General features: G+C 42.8%; 1 protein-coding gene across 7 annotated transcripts in view; it reads left to right on the top strand.

Annotated features, from left to right (window-relative positions):
- TNRC6B (trinucleotide repeat containing adaptor 6B) overlaps nt 1-20,871 on the top strand; it is a 251,856-nt gene that overhangs the window by 132,572 nt on the left and 98,413 nt on the right. The window contains exon 1 of one of the 7 annotated variants that reach the window (XM_027595504.2): nt 6,638-6,741. The exons of the other annotated variants lie outside the window; for them this stretch is intronic. Coding sequence (XP_027451305.2) covers nt 6,704-6,741 — 38 coding nt within the window. The 5' untranslated portion in view covers nt 6,638-6,703. Of the gene's footprint in view, nt 1-6,637; nt 6,742-20,871 lie in introns of those variants that run through there. 7 annotated transcript variants of the gene reach the window in all.

Here is a 20,871-nt window from a genome sequence, read left to right as displayed (position 1 = left end):
ATTATTTGCTGGCAATTTTTAGAATCACTCCTGATTCTCGTGTTTTATGTTGAGGCCATGTGTTTGAAATGTCTTATGTTTTGGGACCTTTGTGGTTCTGCTTGGTTTGCTTCTGGGGACTAGCTTTTTTTTGTCTTTGTCTTTTTGGTTTTTTTTAAACACACTGCTAGGCTAGCCCACAGGGCATCACATTATTGACACCTAAGTTTTTTTTTTTTAAGATTTTATTTATTTATTTGAGGGAGAGAGAGAGAACACCAGCAGTGGAGGGGCAGCGGGAGAGGGACAGGCAGACTCCCTGCTGAGTGGGGAGCCTGACGCAAGGCTCGATCCCAGGACTCTGAGATGATGACCTGAGCCGAAACCAAGAGTTAGATGCTTAACTGACTGAGCCACCCAGGCTCCCCAACACCTGTGGTTTTTAAAATTGCTTATTACCTCTAATGGATTTTTAATAACATGATCTTCTTTTGTCAGATATTAAATCCTAATATTTAGTCACTGGTACTTGACAGAGGTGGTTAGGCAAAAACCAGAGATAACCCTCAGGCCAGGATCTGTTCGGGTCTCTGGACTATTTGGCATCTTTATTTGGAAGTCAAAATCGAAAATATAGCCTATTTATTTCTAGTTCTTTCCTCTGTGAATACTGATGCTATTCTCCTGGATAAGGGATAAGTTGGTTGCTCATTTTTAGGTCATAGAACTCTTGCTGGTATTTTTTCATGTTTCCCTTGTTTGGGTCAAGGGCAGACACAATTTAAGACAGTTATGGGGGCATCTGGGTGGCTCAGTTGGTTAAGCATCTGCCTTCTGCTCAAGTCATGGTCTCAGGGTTAAGCATCTGCCTCCAGCTCAAGTCATGGTCTCAGGGTTCTGGGATCGAGCCCCATGCTCTATCCGGCTCCCTGCTCAGCAGGGAGTTTCTCTCTCCCTCTCCCTCTGTCCCTCCCCCCACTCATGCGCGTGCATGTGTGCTCTCTCTCTCTCTCTCTCAAATAAATCAAAATCTTAAAAAAAAAAAAAAGAAGAAGAAGAAGGCAGCAGTTATGACCCATGTTCTTCTATAGGTTCTCTCTAAGGTTCTGTGTGACCAAATTGGAAAATGCTGCTCTGAATGATACTAAGTTTTTCTGTGAGACTTGGGGTGGGCTGGGGGTGGGGGTCATGAACTCATATTCATTAAGTGCTTGTTATATAGCAAGTGCTTCCCATTACCTTATTTAGTCCTCAGGACAACCTGATGTGGAGAATGGTTTGCTCTTAAGAAAGATGGCATGCCCAAAGCTTGGTAACTGGTCTGAGGCCACATAAACAAGGACGTGGAGGAACGAGGTACTGTTAACTCCAGAACATGTTCTCTTCCTGAGCCTTTGGAAATGCAGTACAGACTAATTTGTTAACTGGGTGAATTCCTGTTTTGTAAAGTGGAATGTCTTAAGTATGGACTCAGAGGCTGGGAACCGATGAGTTTTTGGGGGGTCCTCAGCATTGCAGCCATAATAAATAACAGGGGACAGTGAGGCAGGGACTGATGGCACAGAGAGCAGGAGATTTGGGAGGCTGTCCTGGGTAGTCAGTGAAAGGCATTTTCTTTTTGAGCAGCATGATAGGTTAACTAAAAAAAAGAGAAATCACTGAATGATTAAAAACCTGATTTCAGATGATTAATTTAAAAACCAAATTGATTAATGAAGAGACATTTTAAAAAGCAGTTTAACTTTATCAAGTTTAAGTAGCACTTCTTAAAGTGTAATCAAGTAGAGGAGTTATCAAAGCCATAATGAAGAAAATAGAAATCATTTGTAATTAGATAATAATTAAAGGCAAGTACATGCCCAGTGATTTTAAAGTGCTTGAAAACAATTAGTTTTCTTAAGTAGGTTAAACATCTGGGTTACAAGCTTGTTTACACTATTAATTTACTTAACAAACCTGTTCTTCATAGGTGATGCAAAAGTGAACTTCAGCGTGGCTGTCTGATTTATAACAAGTTCCATTTTAATGGATAGTATTTTTTAAAAATATATTTTTTAACATTTAATTTTTTAAAATAGTTTTCCCTTCCTCTTCTCCTTCCTAAACAATTCAGTCCTGAGGCCAATAGGTAGACAGAGAAGGTAGGTACCCTGGCCAAAGGTGTCACAGCCCAAGTAAGCTGAGAAGGCCTTCACACATAGGGAGGGACTGGTGTGTTGGATCAGAGCCAGAGAGAGGTGAGAAGGGTACCCACGTAGAGCTGGAGTGGCAGCCTCACTGGTAGATTGGTTAAATACAGAAGGATTGATCAAATAAGTGTGTTAAGGATAATGGGAGCCAGCAATTCTCAGTGTTGGAGAAGAGAGTGTCAGATAGTGAAAAGGAGAAAACTAGAATAAACCCTGTGATATTAGATTGTCATCAGAATGTTGGTGTGAACTCATGGATTTTAATAAATATTGATAAATGTAGAAATACTATAGATGTAAAATGAGTGTATTTTTTTTAAGATTTATTTTTTTTATTTTTAGAAAGAGAGAGCAAGCATGGGGAGGGGGCAGAGGGAGTGGGTGAGAGAGAATCCCAAGCAGATTCCCCACCGACTGTGGAGCCTGATGCGTGGTTTGATCTCACCCTAAGATCATGACCTGAGCCGAAATCAAGAGTCAGACACTTACCTGACTGAGCCACCCAGGTGCCCGTTTATGTGTGTATTTATATACATACATTTCTTAGCTCTTCCCATAGAGAGGAAAAGAGTACCTGGAAGCAGCAACGTCCCAATAGCAATGAGCACATCACATGCCCAGATCTTGACTTCTAAATACCATTTTCTACTAAGAGGAACCCCAGCTTCTTAAAGAATGGCTGATTATAGGATTAGAGCAGGAAAGTTTAAAATGAACCTGGAATATCTTGTACTAGAAAAGCAAAGACATTTTCATAGAATGATGGAGACAATTCAGAAGGATCCAGAAGCCAGTTTGAAGGGGCTCCCACTGGGCCAAATCTGGGATAATTTGATTATCAAGATTTAAGGTGTCAAAGTCATTGATTAAAACCTGTTAAATAAGAGAAAACTAAAGGTTCTCACACAGTTTCACCTACTTTGCAATAAAACCTGTGTGTGGAGTTCTAAATAAATTCAGAGTTCAAGGAATGGGTTCTTTAAAATTCAAAGTACCTTCCCACAAAATACCTATTGAATACAAAGAGGAAAAGGAGTACGGTGGAGAAGTCTGGCAAGACCCCACCCTAACCGAGTGGTCTGAGTCAGTCTCGCCAGAATGGGACAAATTGAAATTGTGTCACTTGATAGGATGCAGTGAGAAGACTCACTTCAGTGATGCTTGTGCCAAGCTACACGACCTGAATCTAATCATGAGAAACATCAGACATACCCAATTGGAGGAACATCCTACAAATTAAATGGCCTGCAGTCATCTTCAAAAGTGTCAAGTCCAAGCAAGGCTGGGGAACCATTTCAAACTGAAAGACCCTAAAGAGACAAGTCAACTAAATGCCCCATGTTTCTTTTTTTTTTTTTAGTTTAATTTAATTTAATTTTTTAAGATTTTATTTATTTATTCATGAGAGACAGAGAGAGAGAGAGAGGTAGAGGGAGAAGCAGGCTCCCAAGGAGCAGGGAGTCCGATGCGGGACTCGATCCCAGGACCCTGGGATCATGACCTGAGCCGAAGGCAGACGCTTAACCATCTGAGCCACCCAGGCGCCCTGCCCCATGTTTCTTAACTGTTCCTTTGCTGTAAAGACTGCTGCTGGGACAGGTGGCAAAACTTGAGCGGGGCCTGAAGATGAAATGCGAGTAATGTATCAGTGTTAATTTTCTGATTTTGATAGTTGTGTTGCAGTTACACAGGAGAATTTTTTTTAAAGATTTTATTTATTTATTTGATAGCACAAGTAGGCAGAGTGGCAGGCAGAGGGAGAGGGAGAAGCAGGCTTCCCGCTGAGTAGGGAGCCCGATGCGGGGCTCGATCCTGGGACCCTGGGATCATGACCTGAGCTGAAGGCAGACGCTTTTTTTTTTTTTTTAAGATTTTATTTATTTTATTTGAGAGAGAGAATGAGAGAGAGAGAGCGCACATGAGAGGGGGGAGGGTCAGAGGGAGAAGCAGACTCCCTGCTGAGCAGGGAGCCCGATGCCGACTTGACCCCGGGACTCCAGGATCATGACCTGAGCCGAAGGCAGTCACTTAACCAACTGAGCCACCCAGGCGCCCTGAAGGCAGACGCTTAACCGACTGAGCCAACCAGGCACCCCTAGAAGAATTTTTTTTTTAAGATTTTATTTATTTGAGAGAGAGCGAGAGAGCATGAGCACAGGGAGGGGAGAGAGGGAGGGAGAAGCAGATTCCCCACTGAGCAGGGACCCCGATGCAGGACTCGATCCCGGGACCCTGGGATCGTGACCTGAGCTGAAGGCAGATGCTTAACTGACTGAGCCACCCAGTTGCCCCACACAGAAGAATTTTTAAAAAGAAAAACATATTAAAGTATTTGGGTTGATGAAGAATGAGGCTGACAACTTACTCTCAATGGTTCTGGGAGAAAGTGTTCTTTGTACCATATTTGCAACTTTTCTGTAAGTTTGAAATCATTTCAGAATTTAGAAAGTAATATTCTTGCCTAACATTCAGATCATGAGAAGTATATAAAATTCCTCCCCACTCCCCTTAGTTCTACTCCCTATTAACTAATGCATATTCTTCTAGGCATTTTATTTATGTATACAGGGGTGTGTGTATAATATATATGGTAGATTATATTGAGTATGATGTTCCAGGCATGCTGCATTCCTAGGAGTTACAATGGTCAGCAGTCAGAATCCTTCTCTACACCCCCCCCCAACCATAGTAGCTACATGGATGCTATTGCCTTTAAGCTGTCCTGAGTGCAGGGCCCTCTGCTCTTCTGATTATTCATCCGGGAGTTGGTTCTGCTGCCTATCTCAAAAGTTATAGCCTGTCAACCTTGCTTCCATCCTGTCTTTCCTCCACACTCCTGACCATTGTAGCAGTGTGTTCACTGCTACTAACCATTGTTAGCCTGTGTTCAAATGATTTTAGAATAGTTAGATGAGTTTTGCCCAAGTTTGAAAGGATCATTTAATGCGAATCACTGAGAAATGTCAAGTTACTTTTGTCTCAAGCAGTATAAGCCAAGAAATTATTGTATGCCAGGTCTTGAAAAGTTTTCCTGGTGGATTTTGAAAGTCAGAGAATTCATACTTGTTTTAGTTTAGCTAAAGTCACTTAATTTGATGTTTATATTCCTATATACCCTGCACAAATGCTGCTTTAAAAACCAAAATAGGCTTTCAAAACCTCCAAATGACTTTTTTTTTTTTTTTTGCCTCTGGCAGACCTATTTTACAAATGACCATCTTTCTATTAGGAGTTTTAACAAGAATATTTCCACTTGTTTGTTACCTTTCACATTTGAAAGACTCAAATAACTTATTTTTAGGGCATTATAATCACAAATAGATTGTGATTTTCCTGCACTCAGTGAAGGAATGTAAATGAACCATTGCTACCTTTGAGTGTGTATAAATTCATGTAGGATGAGAGATATGCTTGAGGACTATGAAGCAAAGGGAGTCTATCTTTCAAAAGGAGAAAAATAAAGATTTTATTTATTTGACAGAGACACAGCGAGAGAGGGAACACAAGCAGGGGGAGGGGGAGAGGGAGAAGCAGGCTTCCTGCTGAGCAGGGAGCCCGATGCGGGGCTCGATCCCAGGACGCTGGGATCATGACCTGAGCTGAAGGCAGACGCTTAACGACTGAGCCACCTGGGCGCCCCGAGAAAATCATCTTTTAAAAGATTAATCTGACTTCTGTATTGCTTCACGGTTGCGAATGACTTGTTTCTCAATTTAGGGATAGGTAGCAACACTGTTGGATAATCACTTTCATAGCTTTGTGAAGACCAAAATGTTTCCTCCAGGGATGCCTGGGTGGCCCAGTCAGTTAAGCGGTTAAGTTTAAGTTCTCAAGTTCTTGCACATGTATTGAAGGGGCCCATACATAGAATGCCTGCTGGAGTAGGAACAGTAGTAGACTGAGTGCAGGGCCCTCTGCTCTTCTGATTATTCATCCGGGAGTTGGTTCTGCTGCCTATCTCAAAAGTTATAGCCTGTCAACCTTGCTTCCATCCTGTCTTTCCTCCACACTCCTGATGTCTTTTCTTGCCTGCCTTTCTTGCCCAGATTTTCACTACCCTTTTGCTTTAACATACTTTTGAATTTAATGAGGAGGATATCAGGCCCGTTTGTCCATTGCCTTAGACTGTGAGGAGGCCAAGGTCTCCGTTGAATGAGCTTCAGTTTTGCAGGTTGGCATTAGCTTACTAGCAGGTTTCAAAAAATGTTGGCCACTGATTATCAACCTGTCTGATTAAGTATAGTAGAACTAATTATTGGTGTTGACAGTGTTGTTTAACAAACTTCACTGATAGATTAAAACAAAGCACATTTTTAGTCCTGAGCTACTGGTGCTTCCTAGCCAGGTGTCAGGGCACTCTAGTGCATCACAAAGACTTCACATGTCACAACCTGCCAGGTTTTCCCCACTGCCCAGGGTCTGCCTCACCCCCTTAATGGATTCCCATCAGTATTGCTTCTGGCTGTATGACTCACCTTCCTCTTTCCATCAATTCATGTCCCACCGTTTGCCCTTCCATAACAGAAATCAGCTTCATGAGAATACTCTTTTCTTCTACTTTCATCTCTTTCAGGTACGTCCTAAGAATGCAAAAATATACAAGTGTGCAATGAAATAGACAAAATTGGTAAGATAGCCCAATAAACTCTTTAATGATTACTTTGATCAGTGCCACTATGGAAAATCTTTACAGTTACAATAAGTTCTGTATTTGAGATGAAATTTTGAGATCGGGTATCTTCTTTCTTTATATAGCCTTAGGTTCAGCCATCAGAACATTCTCATGTAGTGAGGCTTCTGCTTCTGCGATTTTATGTTTTGTTTTCATTTCCTGCCACATGGCAGGTGCAGCTCAGAAGCACCTTCAGAAACGGCTGAAAATTCTGTCCCCATCTTTCTGCAGGGTGCAGCGATATGGAATCCAGAAGGGCTGTTAGTTGTGGGGTGGGAAGCTAGTGGCTAGCCTCGACTTGGACCCCTATCTTGTCTCTGTTGCCCCTTATGATGTATCTCTCTCCCCTCTCCTTCCTCAGTTTTCCTTCTTGCCCTCTTTCTACCCATATAGCACTGCCTTCTTTAGCCCTCTACCTCTCACACTTACCCTGAACGAAAGGGAAGGAAAGGAAAAGAGAAGAAACACTATAATGCAAAACAGTTTTTTTAAAGATTTTATTTATTTATTTGAGAGAGAGAATGAGATAGAGCATGAGAGGGGGGAGGGTCAGAGGGAGAAGCAGACTCCCCGCTGAGCAGGGAGCCCGATGCCGGACTCGATCCCGGGACTCAGGATCATGACCTGAGCTGAAGGCAGCCGCTTAACCAACTGAGCCACCCAGGCGCCCCTATAATGCAAAATTTTGAGCAAAATACTTAACTCTGTGTCTTCATGTGTTGCCACATCTCTTTAGGTTTTTAGAAGATATGAATAGTCTTTTGTATTTCATAAACCACTGGTACTCTGCTTAGTCTCTTTGGGTTCTTGGTTGTTTAATTAAAGAGAAGGAGGTATGGGACAGGATCTTTTAATGCAAATTTTGGTCAGCCCCGTGAAACCTGAGACTCTACTATTTATTCACAGACTGTTAGGGTAAAGTAGGAGCACAGGTCAAATTCTTTTCCTTCTGGTTGAGAATGCTGTGGTCGGTGTCCAGGGCCAGTCATTGCAGAATCACTTGCTGCCACTTTGGTTCCCAGGGACTGGTGGAACCCAGGCAATGTACGTCCTCCCCGCTGGTGACTCGCCCTTCTGCTTCCTCTGTTCCATCATATTCAGAAAAAGCCTCCAAGTGATTAGCTGGAGTAAATGTTATGTGTTGCAAAGCGGTTTGTGGAACTTGGATCTTAATGCTTGCACCACTATTTGTAAGCATGCTATATCTCGGAATGATAACATGTGTAACCGACCTGGGGGCTACCTGGCCTCATTGATGCTCTTTTGTGAGAGTAATTGACTGCAGAGCAACTGCAGAGCCGCCTGCGCCTATCCCGAAGTTCTGCCGTGCCTACACCAACCTGCTATTGTTCTCTCTGCCATCACTGCTGCTGCTTTTTTTTATTTTTAACAAGTTGCCAATTACTGGGGTTTTGCAGGGATACCAACAGTTCACTGAAATCGGTGTAGGAAAAATGCCATTGCTTTTTAATCTTTATTTTCTCTCATCCAGTGAAATTATTGATATTAAGAAGACTCTAGTACTGATGCATTTTTATCTTACCAAACAGCACTGTACAGTTTATCCATTTTGAAAACAGTATGCAGGCATATGTAGCAAAGGACACTTTGCCTAGCATACATTAATTTTGGTGATGGTGTTAATTTCAGGTGTATAGCACACATGTGATTTAATAGGCCGATCAGCTGTTCCCAAGCACTCCTGAATCACACCTGGAGGGTGCTGGGCCTGTGGTTTGTTTTTGTGTGTTTTTTTTTCCAATTGGTTGGCTTGTTCTCATAGGGAAAATTGTCAATGTGTTTTGTTTGTTTTTTTCAGTGATGTACTCCAAGTGCTTGGAAGGAATTTAATAAATATTTGTAGCATTGTAGAACACAAACAGATGTAATTAAATAAGTAGATGTCATTCACAGATTATTTGTTAACATAAGGTGACATCACTTTTTTATGCATTAAAACTAAGGATTCTTTGGTATTGACTGGAAGTCAAAAGATTACTGGCACTCTGATATGCTGATTCTGTGACTAATATATTAAGAAAGAATTTACACATAAAACAGTAATGTAATCACTGAAATCACAAGATTAGTCAGATGTTGACTTGCCCACAGAAGCAGTAATAACCGTCAACCTGGAAGCTTTAGGGTCTGAGTGAGGTCCATTAATGAATCTTGAAAGTGAGTCAGTTAATTTGAAAATTGACATTTAAACATTGAGAATTTTTTTTTAAGTAATTGAGTAATTATCTGAAAATTGACATTGTAACAAACAGAAATAATTACTGGCCTTTGTGACATTCTTGGTTTACTATATTATTTAAAATTTTTTTAAATGTAATTATTGAAAGTGTTGAATGTTTATTGTCTATAGAGTATTTTCTTCTAAATTAATCAGACCAGTTTTGAAACCCAGAATGCAGTGTCAATGCTGTTTTGATTTGGAGAACCCATCAAGTGAATTTGGGCAGCCTAAGGGGATTTTGATTATTAGGAAATAATAATTCTTCTTGGATTTTGAGGTTAAGGTGGATTTTATTCTCTCATCTACCAATTCAGGAGACAATACAATGGTATTTAAGAAATTATGCTGTGGAACCAAATACTGGTTTTTATTTCCAGAGCTACCTCATTGGGTCCTTACCTTTTTAAGCCAGTTTCCTCACCTGTAGAATGAGGCTAACAGAATTTACCTCAGAGGTTTGAGGATTACATATTAGGGCAGTGTCCAACACATAATGAGCACTGAAACAGTAGATATTAATATGGTTATTAAAATGTCTGAATTCTGCATGAGATTCTCAGTCGAGGTTACTGGGCATGAGTATATGATTAGGAACTCTTTCTAAAGATCAGTGTTTCATCTTTTTATTTAAATGAGTCCCTGTTTAAGAATATAGTTTTTTAAAGTATCACTAGAGTAGCAAGAGAAAATAAAAGAATTTGGAGACTAAACCTAATAAGGCCTCCATGGAAGAAAATATTAGGAGACATTAAAATAAGATCTAAATAAGCATAGAGTTCTGTCATGATCATGGTAAGAAGTCTCAGTAATTTAAGGGTGTCATTTCTCCTCAGATTGCATTTAAATTCAAAGCAATTCCGACAAAATTCCCAACAACTTTTTCTGAAACTTGATAAACTGATTTTAAAATTTATATGGAAGAGAGAAGAACAGAAACAACAAGAGGACTTACCTTACCCATGACTTAACACAAAGCAGGAGAATTAAGGCACTGCAGGGTTAGAGATGGACCAGTGTATCAAGAGTGAAAAGCCTAGACTCAGACCACCACATGTATATAGAATCTGTGACAGAACTGGCCTTGCCAATCAGTGGGGAAAGGTGACCATCAACACTGCAGATTAGCAGAGAGGATGAGCTTTTCAGTAACAGGTGCTGGGATGCTCCATATGATTGTATTAGTCTCTGGTGGCTGCCATAACAAAATGTCACAAACTGGGCGACTTATAACATCAGAAATTTACACTCTCACTGTTCTGGAGGCTGGGAGTCCAAAATCAAGGTGTTGGCAGAGTGGGGCTCTCTCTAGAAGGCACCAGGGAGGAATCTTTCCTTGTCTCTTCCTAGCTTCTGGTGTTAGCTGGCAATACTTGGAGTTTCTTGCTTTGTCACTATAACACTGTAGTTTCTGCCTCCATTTTCACATGATCATTTCCCCCTGTGTGTAAGGATCAAATCAGACACACTATATACAAAAATAAATACCAGATGGATTCATATAAATATGAAAATATTTAATACTTATAGAAACAAATATAGGAGAATATTTGTGATGTTGCGATGGGGATGTTTAAACAGTGCAAAAGCACAAATCATAAATGAAAAAAGTTGAGTTCATATTTTTTATAATTAAGAACTTACATTCATTAAATGACACTATAATGAAAGTATCTAAGGGAAAATATTTTCAGCACATATTATCAAGAAAGGATTTGTATCCAGAATTCATAAAGAACTCTTACAAATTGATAAGAAAAAGACCTGGTAGGAAAATAAATGAATTTCATGGTAGAACAAAACCTAAATGGCCAATAAATGTAGGGGGGGAAATCCAACTTAATTCGTAATCAAGGAAATGCAAGTTAAACCACAATGGAGATACCATTTTGTACTCTTAAAATTAGCAAAAAATAAAGATTGGAAAATCCTGTACCAAGGATTGGTGAGGATATGGGGCTACAGGAATTGTTACACTCTTCTGGTGGGAGAGTAAATTGTAGTAATCACTTTGGAAAACAATGTAACAGTATGCAGTGAAATTGGAAAACACAAAGGTGACCCAGCAGCTTGAGTTATCTGCAGTTAACCTGCCTCACTGAAGAACTCTTGTTGTATATATGCTTGTATAGGAGGCGAGAGTACCTGAATGTTTACAGCAACAACACTGTGTGTAGTAAAAATTGGAAACCTAAATGTCCCTCAAAAGGAGGATGGATAAATACTTTGTGGTACATTAATGACAGAACTCTGTACAGCATTTACATGAATGAACTGTAACACAACATAAATTAATTTCAGGAACATAGTATCGAGTGAGAAAAAGCAAGTCACGGAAGAATAAAATAGTACAAAATCCATTTATAAAAATATACAAAACGAAAAATATGTTGTTCAGGCTACAAAGCATTGTGTGGTAAAGCAAGGGGATGACAGGCATTTAGTTGAGGGGTGGCTAACGCCTAGGATAGGAAGAGGTGAGATTATAGAGGGATACAGGGGTCTCTGGGTACTGGGAATGTTCTGTGCTTTAACTGAGTGGTGGGTACATGGGTGTTCTTTTGTATGCACTAAATAGTTAACAATAAAAACTTATAAAAAATTACCCCCAGAAGTTTTACTGTTTTTAAGAGTGGAAAAATAACAGAAATGTCAAGTCTTCATCCAAAAAGTAATTCAAGTGCTGAATACTTATTTTTACATGTGTTTTGAATTCTTTGTAGATGAGAGATGCTTGAAACAGGGAGAAGGGAAAGGCAGGCCCAGCCATCTTTGTTTGTTCCATGACTTTGGCATTGGGAAAGCTTGTGCCGCGGCAGACGTGACATTGTGTCCCAGGAGCTGGTGGAAGGGGGTTTTGGTGGCATCTGAAAGCATATTCACATGTTTAGCAAAGCAGCAATATGCCCATCTCCTTTTCGTTTTCTTTTTTCTTGGCGTCTAAGTAATTGAGCCAGATGGAAAAATGTTTCTTTCCCACATGAGGTTCTCTTTCAGCGCGTCAGCCATTAAATTTTGCTGTCCCTAATCTCCTGTTGATAAAATGTGAGTAGCTAAGAGAGCCCCAGTTTATTCTTGTCAAAGCTGATCGCAGCCTGACTTTAGAACATTCACTTTCCCCTAAATTCTCCAGCCAGAAGCTACAGACAGCTTACTTCGGTCCCTTTCTATCCAAATCATGTACTTAATAGAGAGTAAGAAGAAAATAAATGAAACTAACTTTCCTTTCTTCCAGCCGTGTTTGGGCGTGTAGGCATCTGGCTAGCGAGAGGAAAAGCCCAAACCCTCATCTTACCAAAACAGTAGGGAAAATTCAGTGTTAAGCAAACGAGAAAGAATAAATTAAGAACTTGGGCTTGGGCATCAGACAGACGTAGGTTTAAGCCTCAGCTCTGTCAGTTACTATGTGTAAAACTTTGTAATTTACTTAGTCTCTGAAACTCAAGTTTCTCCCTTTAAAATGGGAATAATAATAGTTCCCGAGGCATAAAGGATTGAAGGACTAATACATCTAAAGCCCCCGATCGACACTTTTGTTCTAGGACTGGCCCTAATTTTCATATAAAAAGCAGGGACCATCTATTCCTCCCACCTTCCTGGCTGCCCCTCAGGTTTCACAGAGCATGTCATCTTTTTCTGTGAACATGGGCAAATCACAGAAAATCTTTGAAATGGTTTCTTCAGCTATAACACAGAGATGGCAATATCCGTCCTGCAGTTTTTGCTGTGGAGATCATTCAAGTGAGAGGAGACAGCAGGCATGAAGATGCCCTGTCCTCGGTGACATACTGTGAGGACACAGGCGCTGATAATTGTTCTCCCTACCCAACACCCAGCCGCTGTTCCCCGCCCCCCACCCCCACCCCCAGCAAGCCTATTAATGTTGTCTGTTGAACACACAGGGTTTGACCTTTATAAAATAGCTTTGAAGGTGTGTGACTTGTACAGTCTTTGCTTAAAATTGGTAAGGGAGCTTGTGGATCCATTTCCGCTTCCAGATTATTGCGAACTACTAGCACTTTGGTCAAAATTATTTTTTCTACCATTTGTCAGGCATTCCTTTCAGTGGTTAAAAACAGGTAGATGAGTCCCACACTCCTTAAGTGTTCCTCTTTGCTGCAGTAGTTCTAGTTGTAAATAGAGGTGAGGATTGGGAACTGGGAACGTACTGTTGGTAACAAATGTCCTTTCATACACATCATGCCTAGACCTTAACTCAATTAATTATAAGGAAGACGTGATAGTTTTAAATGCTGTGGTTTGCTAAGATTTATATCCTCGTTGGCTTTGTCCTTTGCCATCCTCTCTTCATGCTCCCTGGATAAACTCATTACTCCTGGGACCTGGGTTTCCACCTTGGCACTTTAAGGCTCCTGACTCCTGTTACATCTCGACCTCTCCTCTGATGTTTCTAAGCTCTTACTCAACAGGTCATTCTGGGCGCCCCATGGGTACACAGGTTTTACCATATCCCAGCCTGAATCCAGGCTCTCCTTTGTGCCTCCTCCAGCCCCGGAACTCTGTCCTTTCTCCTGTGTGCTCTCTTGATTGATGGCCTAGTCTTGACCAGTCACCCTGGTCTAGGAACCTGGAAATCATCCTAGACCACAGTTTCTAAACCTCAGAACTGACAATCGAGGCCGAATAATACTTTGTTTGAGGGGCCAGCCCCATATGTTGTACGGTGTTGAGCAGCATTCTTGGTCCCCACCCACCAGCTGCCCTAACCCTGTCCCTATGACGGTCAGATGCATTTCCACACATTAGCAGATGTCCCCTGGCCGGCAAAAACACCTCCTTTGAAAATGACCTTCTTACACATTTCTTTTTCCCTTTTCTTGTTTAGTCAGTCACTAAGCCTTTTTGATGATTGCTCCCTGAATATCTTTTTGAGATTTCATCTTTCCTCTTTATTCTCATCATGCCTGCCTTAGTTCAGGTGCTTTTCTCTTGCCTTAACTATTTGAGTCGTACTGAGAACATCCCCTGTATTGAGTACCTGACATGAGTAAGACAGCAGGCTCCGCGCTTCACATGTGTCCCATGTAACCCTGACCACAAACTTTTTGCAGGCAACCTGAACCCAGTGCAAACCTTTAAACCAATAGAGGAACTGACTGGCCTGTGTTACTGGGAAGCCCGGGGCTCCACCCTTTTCTGTATCCCTAGGCTGTGCTTTGCTTCAGTCTGACCGGCTCTCCCTGCAGGGCAGCTGGAGGCCCTGGCAGCTCCAGGCCTGCCTTGTCTTTGCAGCCCTCCGTCCTAGAGAGATCAGCAGGGGGTGTTGTCAGGAGAACTCCGGCAGCTGTCCTCAGAAGAGGCCAGTCCCTCGCCCCCAACAAAATGTGTAGGGAGATACCCCCTTTCACATGAAGGAAACAGGGAGGGAGACTCGTGTCCAAGGTCCTGTGCTGGGTGGAGCTGGCTGGGCTCTGACTCCAGAGCCTGATGAAGTCTTTCCCTTACTGTGTGCTGCCTCCTGACTCACCTGTCCTTCTGTCTATCTCTTCTCCTGCCAGGTAGCCTTCCTCCACATGGAAGGCTAGCTTTCTGAAAAGGAAATGTGTTGGTTTCATTACTTTGCTTACTAGATTGCTTCAAGTCCAAGTTTAGCCTGAGAGACAAAGTCCTTTGTACTAGCCTCTGCTTATCTTAGACTTATCTCCTGTCATTTCCCTTGTTGTACTTCAGGCTCCAGCCACTCACTGCCTCAGATTGTCAGATTGTCGTGCTTTTGCAGTTTCCTCAGTCTAGTGGAGTTGTCAGGATCACTGGGAAGCAGACAGACCTGTGTTTGAATCTTGCTCTCCCACCTGCTAGCTCTGTGACCTTGAACTCTGCCTGGAACGCCCTGCTCACCTTGTCCCCCTAACTGAAGTCTGTTCTTTAAGACTCTGAACATGGTCCTTGCTGGAGAAGCCTTGTTGGCTTCTTAATCCCTTCCCCCATCTTCACCGTTCCATTCTTAGCCTCTGCACAGACTGCTGTTGGCACTTTCATTAGTGTCCTTATTGCCAGCATTTATGATTTTTTTAAAAGCATGCCTTTGGGTACAGATTAGCTTGGAGTTTTTATGGCCTTTGGGTATGGACACAGGCCAGAGTTGCGGTCTCTGTGTGCCGGGTTTCTACATGCTTCCAGCATGCATCAGCTTCCCTTGTGGCTGTGGCCTTGCTTCTGCCTATCTGCCTTGCCTTTCACAAGCTGGATATTTCTCGTTTTTTTAAAAATAGTCTTTACAGTGCTGTCCAGTAGAACTTACTTCAGTGATAGAAATACTCGGTATCTGTGCTGTCCTGTGTGGTGCCCTGTAGCCACATGTGGCTATTGAACATTTGAAATGTGACTGGTGCGACTGAAAAACTAATTTTCACATTTTATTTAATTTTAGTCAATGTAAATGGCCACATGTGGCTAGTGGCCACCATATTGGACAGCACGGGTCTTAACTGTTCATAATAGCTTAACCCTTCCTATTAAATGAGACCATGTCTTCTCTAATTTATAACTTCTGATATTTTCCTTCTCCTGCCCTATGGAAAACTGTTATATATTTCAGTACCTGCTGCATCTAGAGTAATAAACTTGTGTTAAAACTGAATAGAGTACTTAATGCCACTGAATTGTATGGTTAAAAATAGTTACAATGGGGGCGCCAGGGTGGCTCAATCGGATATCCATCTGCCTTCAGCTCAGATTGTGATCCCAGGGGCCTGGGTTCCAGCCCTGCGTCGGTCTCCCTGCTCGGTGGGGGGGTCTGCATCTCTCCCGCTCCCCCTGCTTGTGCACTCTCCCTCTCTCTGTGTCAAATAAATAAATAAACCTTAAAAAAAAATTATAATGGTGAATTTTATGTCACAAATAATTTTGCACAATAAACAAGAGAGAGTGTCCACATGGTGAAGGGACATGAAGCCTACAGTGAAGGGCATCAGGGAGGTTTTGCTGAGGAGACAGCACCCCAGGTCTGAAAGGTAGGAGTTGGTACCGGGGAAGGAGGTGGCCAGTGGCTTCCTGCCCTGGAGATGGAGAGGTCAGAGAGCCGTGGGTGCCAGGCCTCAAAGAGCTCTGAATGGCAGGCTCCGGAAATGAGGCTTGGTCTGGAAAGTTGGAGGGATTTTAAGCAAGCAAAGGCATGTTTGGATTTTATTTTTATAAAAATCACTCTGGCTGCTCTGTGAAAAAAGTATCAAAGGGTGGCAAAACTGGATCATGAGAGACATAATCAGGCTAATAATACCAATCACAAGGATAATAATAGCCGCTCACATTCAATGTTGCAGTGGTTCAGGAGGAGAAGGGGAGAACCTGGGAGTGCAGGGCTCATAGGACCAGTATATGTGGGGGTGTGGTACCATCTCTTCTTGAAAAATGAGATTTCCTTTTCTGGAGAGGTCTTTACCCACTTGGCAGTGCATTACTGTATAGGAATAGCTAACCCAAAGCCAACTGAGATACCACATTCTTTAATTGCTCTTTATTTTTTTTAAAGATTTTATTTATTTGACAGAGACACAGTGAGAGAGGGAACACAAGCAGGGGGAGTGGGAGAGGGGGAAGCAGGCTTCCCGCCGAGCAGGGAGCCCGATGCGGGGCTCGATCCCAGGACCCTGGGACCACGACCTGAGCCGAAGGCAGACGCTGAACGACTGAGCCACCCAGGCGCCCCTTTAATTGCTCTTTAAATACGGAAGAAAATTCAATTCGTATGACTAATAGTGACAGAGTAATATATAAGCTCTGCCTTACAAATAACACAGGGAGGTATTGGTAAGGGAGAGAGATGGCCGTGGCTGTGATAGGGTAGCTCGGGGACTCCTGGTGGAGCAGTTCTGTACTTTGTGGTGTGATGGTTGTACGGATCCGCATACGACAAATGGCAGAGACCTAAATAACGCACACACACAAATGAGTCCATAAAAACTGGTAAAATCCGAGTAAGATTGGTGGATTACATCAATGCCAATTTCCTGTTTGTGATGTTCTACTGTAATCATGTAAGACTTGCCCCTGGAAGAAACTGAGTGAATGGTATACAGGATCTTCTGTGTGTGAATCTCTAGATCTCAAAATAAAAAGTCAAAACAAACCAAAAAAATGGCGTAAAGCAAATCCCTCTTAGAGCTCCTGGTTTTCAGTATTTCCTTTTTACCTGGTTTCTTCAGTAATAATATTCTACAGAAATGACTTGTTTTGATTAAATTTGACATATTGCTAAAGAATACTTACCTGTTTTGTCAATTCTGAGATACACATTTTTTTCTTCACCCTCTAACATCTTTGAAATACGGATGCATCTTACCATTCATGGAGACTTAGCATTGAGTGCATCTAATGGGTGGCAGTTTTTCTTAGCAGCACCTAAAATACTGGTGTGTCTTAACGATCACTGGTATCCTAGATTTACTATCTGGTCTGTGAGTCATCCAGCTGTGTTGGAAAAGACCACTGGCTGGTACAAGTTGTAGTAGGCACTTTTTTTGTGGTCTGTCAGTTATTAAGTGTTTGTTTCTCAGCCCCAAGCTCACCCTTCTCTACTCTTGGTGGTGTTAAAGCTGGGGTTTTACCACCTGCTTCTGGCTCTGTTAGGCATTGTCGACAGGGGTGTGCGAGGGCCACTGCGGGGCCAGAGGAGGAAGAAGGAACTGGCTTCTTCCTGTCTGTTTCCTCTTCCCAAGAGGGTCACTTGAGCAATAATACCGCTTTGCTCCAGTGGCAGCACTTCCTTCCTGTAGCAGCAGTTCAGTCCATTTCCCAGTTTTTCTGATACTTGCAGGACCGGCTTTCTTGCACCCCCCGAGGTGTGGACACCCCACCAAAGCCCCCTACTCAGAAGTCCATGGCAGAACTTCCTCCCTTTGTTCCCCAGCCTTGGGCAGCTGCTGTCTCTGCAGGGCATTAGTGTGCACTCTCTCTGTCTCTTTATTTTTGATTTTGCAGTGACTAGTCAGTAATTGTATAGTTAACCATTCTTTGTATTAAAACCTCTCTGTTAAAATGATGTGTGTCCTGTTTTCTCCGTGGACCTTGACTGTACTAGTAAAGTTAACAGACCCAGCAGTATGTGCATGGACTGCCCCCAGGCTTTGCTTGTACACGCGCCGTTCTCTGCTTCTGGTGACCTTTTTGAAATAGAAATCTCCTATTCCCACTTAAACCCAGCAGTGAATTCCTGTGCTCTGCAGAAAAAGAAACTTGTTCACAGGGCCTGCAGGGCAGTGGCTGGGTGGGCTCATCTGCTACCCTGTCTCCTCTCACGCTCCACTTCCCCTTTGCCAATGCTCTTCCCTCTGCTTAGAGCCCTTCCTTCTCCTACCCCCTGCGTCCTTAGAACCTCCTTCCTTTAGTCTCAGTTTAATTATAACTTCCTCAGGAGCACCCCTCTCCCTCCCTGACAGGTCTGCACCCCCAGCGCATGCACACAAGGTACTTTGTGCCCCTTACAGCACCTACCGCAGCCTTGGTGAACGTTTCCATGAGTTTCTCTCTTTTTTCCCCAACTATGCCTAGCTTCACGAGGGCGGGGCTAAGCCCATGTTGGGTTTTTTCCTTCTTTCTTTTCTTACTGCTGTGTCCTCAGTGGATGGCACATTGTATATGCTCAGTAAATAGTTGCTGAATGAACAGGGATGTTGTAAAATAAATATTTGTTGAGTGTGGGAAGGGACCACTTGTTGATATCTTAATGATACCTTAATCGATTTTCATTACAAAGTAAAAATTTTTGAGAAAGTGGGTTAGGTTACTCTGAGTCTTGCTGTGAGTTAGGTCACTTCAGTAAAAATACTGACAAGGAGCCAAACAATGAGAAAAGATTCACTTTTTTTTTTTTTTAAGATTTATTTGAGAGAGAGAGCGGGGTGGGGGGGGCAGAGGGAGAGGGAGAGAGCACCTTAAGCAGACTCCCCGCTGAGCATGGAGCCCAACACGGGGCTTGAGATCATGACCTGAGCTGAAATCAAGAGTCGGACACTCGACCGACTTCACCACCCAGGTGCCGCAAGGTTCACTTATTAAACTGAAAGTCATGGTACGTTAGATTGTTTCCTTCTGTAATATTTGGATGAAAAGCATGTGAAAACCCCTTTGAAGCCTAATTCCTATTGTGGTTTCTGTATTACCACACCTTCCTTAAAAGAAACATGAAGTTATCTCACTTTCTTTGAGTTGCCATTAGTCTCAAATTGGAGATTTTGTTACAACATGAACATTCTAAAACTTTCTCAATTCACTGCAGTGTCTTTGCCTGCCTTTCTGCTAGACCATCTCAAGCTCTCTGCCGCAAGGGTGAATCTTTCTGCCTTAGCTAGGTATACCCCACGCATGTCCTTCCTGGGAGTCCATTAGCATACTCTGAAAATCCCTTCTGGCTGTGGAAGCATTTTCTTTACTGCTGCTTGTCTTCCGTCACTGCATTATTGGCATCTACTTTTTTGTAGTTAACAATAAAAAGTAGAGCCTGTTTCTTTATACTTGTCCCACATAGTATTTTCCAGATTATTCTTTTATTGGAATTGGATTTTACTGGTGCTCTAAACTCACCATAAAATGCTAGGGCTGAAGGGAACCTGACATCATCTAGCTCAGTTCCCTCTTTCAGAGGTGTGATCCAGGGCCTGGTGAGTGGCCTGTCCAGGGCTCTAGACACCCTGCCTCCTATGTCAGTGCCGGTGAGGGCTGTGAACCTACCGCGCAGAAGGCAGTGTCAGGAAAGAATGCAGTGTGGCTACATTTCTTTCTAAGCCAGTCCTCTGGAACTTACACATCCGAATCGTTGTTGCTTTAAGAAAGCTGACTGCAGCCAGGTGCCTGGGTGGCTCAGTCAGTTAAGCGTCCAACTCTTGATTTTGGCTCAGGTTATGATCTCAGGGTCGGGGGATCGTGCTCATCGGGGAGTCTGCTCGAAGATTCTCTCCCCCTCCCTCTCCCCTCACTCGTATTTTCTCCCTGTCTCTCTCACTCTCTCAAATAAATAAATCTTTTAAAAAATCCTATTACACAGCACCTTATTGATTACTAAGGGATAGTGAAGAATAGAATGCTGAGCAGCAGGGGAGGTGCTGCAGGAAAGCTTTTGCGGGCAAGAGAGTTAACTGCAGGTGCAGGTGGATGGGCACCCCTTTATTTCTTTGTTTTAACAAGCATTTGTTGAATTCCGTTCCTGGACCAAGCATGGGTGGCACAGGGGGCCAGAGAAAAGGCGTGAGGTGTCAGAGGTGGCAGTGGGTTCTGGTAACTGGAAGTGAAGGTTTGTACAGGGAGGTGTGGAGGATGAGACAGGATGTAAGTTGAGGCTACATGAACAGCAGGCTGTAGGAACCAGGCTCAGGAGTGGAGGCTTGATCCTGATGGGTAAGGCAAGTTCATCGTCCAAACTGGGATACTTTTAAGGAACAACAGCCTTAAACTCGACCTCCTAGGACTTCCAGGAAACAGGTTTACCTAGCTCTTGAGTTTTCAGGCTGATCTGGGCAGGTGACATCATCTGCACCCACAGAAGAGTTAATTTGCTGTCAGAGGCAGTTATCTGATTAAAAGTCAAATGAACTTTACTGTTACAATTACCCCACTGCATAGAAAGTGTGTGTTTACCACTTCCTCTCCCTGGAAGACCAGGCCAAACCCCTTGAAGGCAGAGCCTGTGCCTAGATCACCTCCATATCCCCAGGGCAAGGATAATGCCTGGCACTTAGTAGGACAGTCAGTATTTGCTTAGAAAAATGACTGAGTGCCCTGGGCCCTCAGGAGTCCTTCCATTGGATCTAAAGGGAAGGGGGAGGAGGAGGTGAGAC

Source organism: Zalophus californianus, chromosome 9 (assembly GCF_009762305.2).
Source record: "Zalophus californianus isolate mZalCal1 chromosome 9, mZalCal1.pri.v2, whole genome shotgun sequence".
NCBI lineage: Eukaryota > Metazoa > Chordata > Mammalia > Carnivora > Otariidae > Zalophus > Zalophus californianus.
The sequence above is the reverse complement of the archived record's forward strand: the minus strand, read 5'-3'. Positions and strand labels throughout refer to the sequence as shown.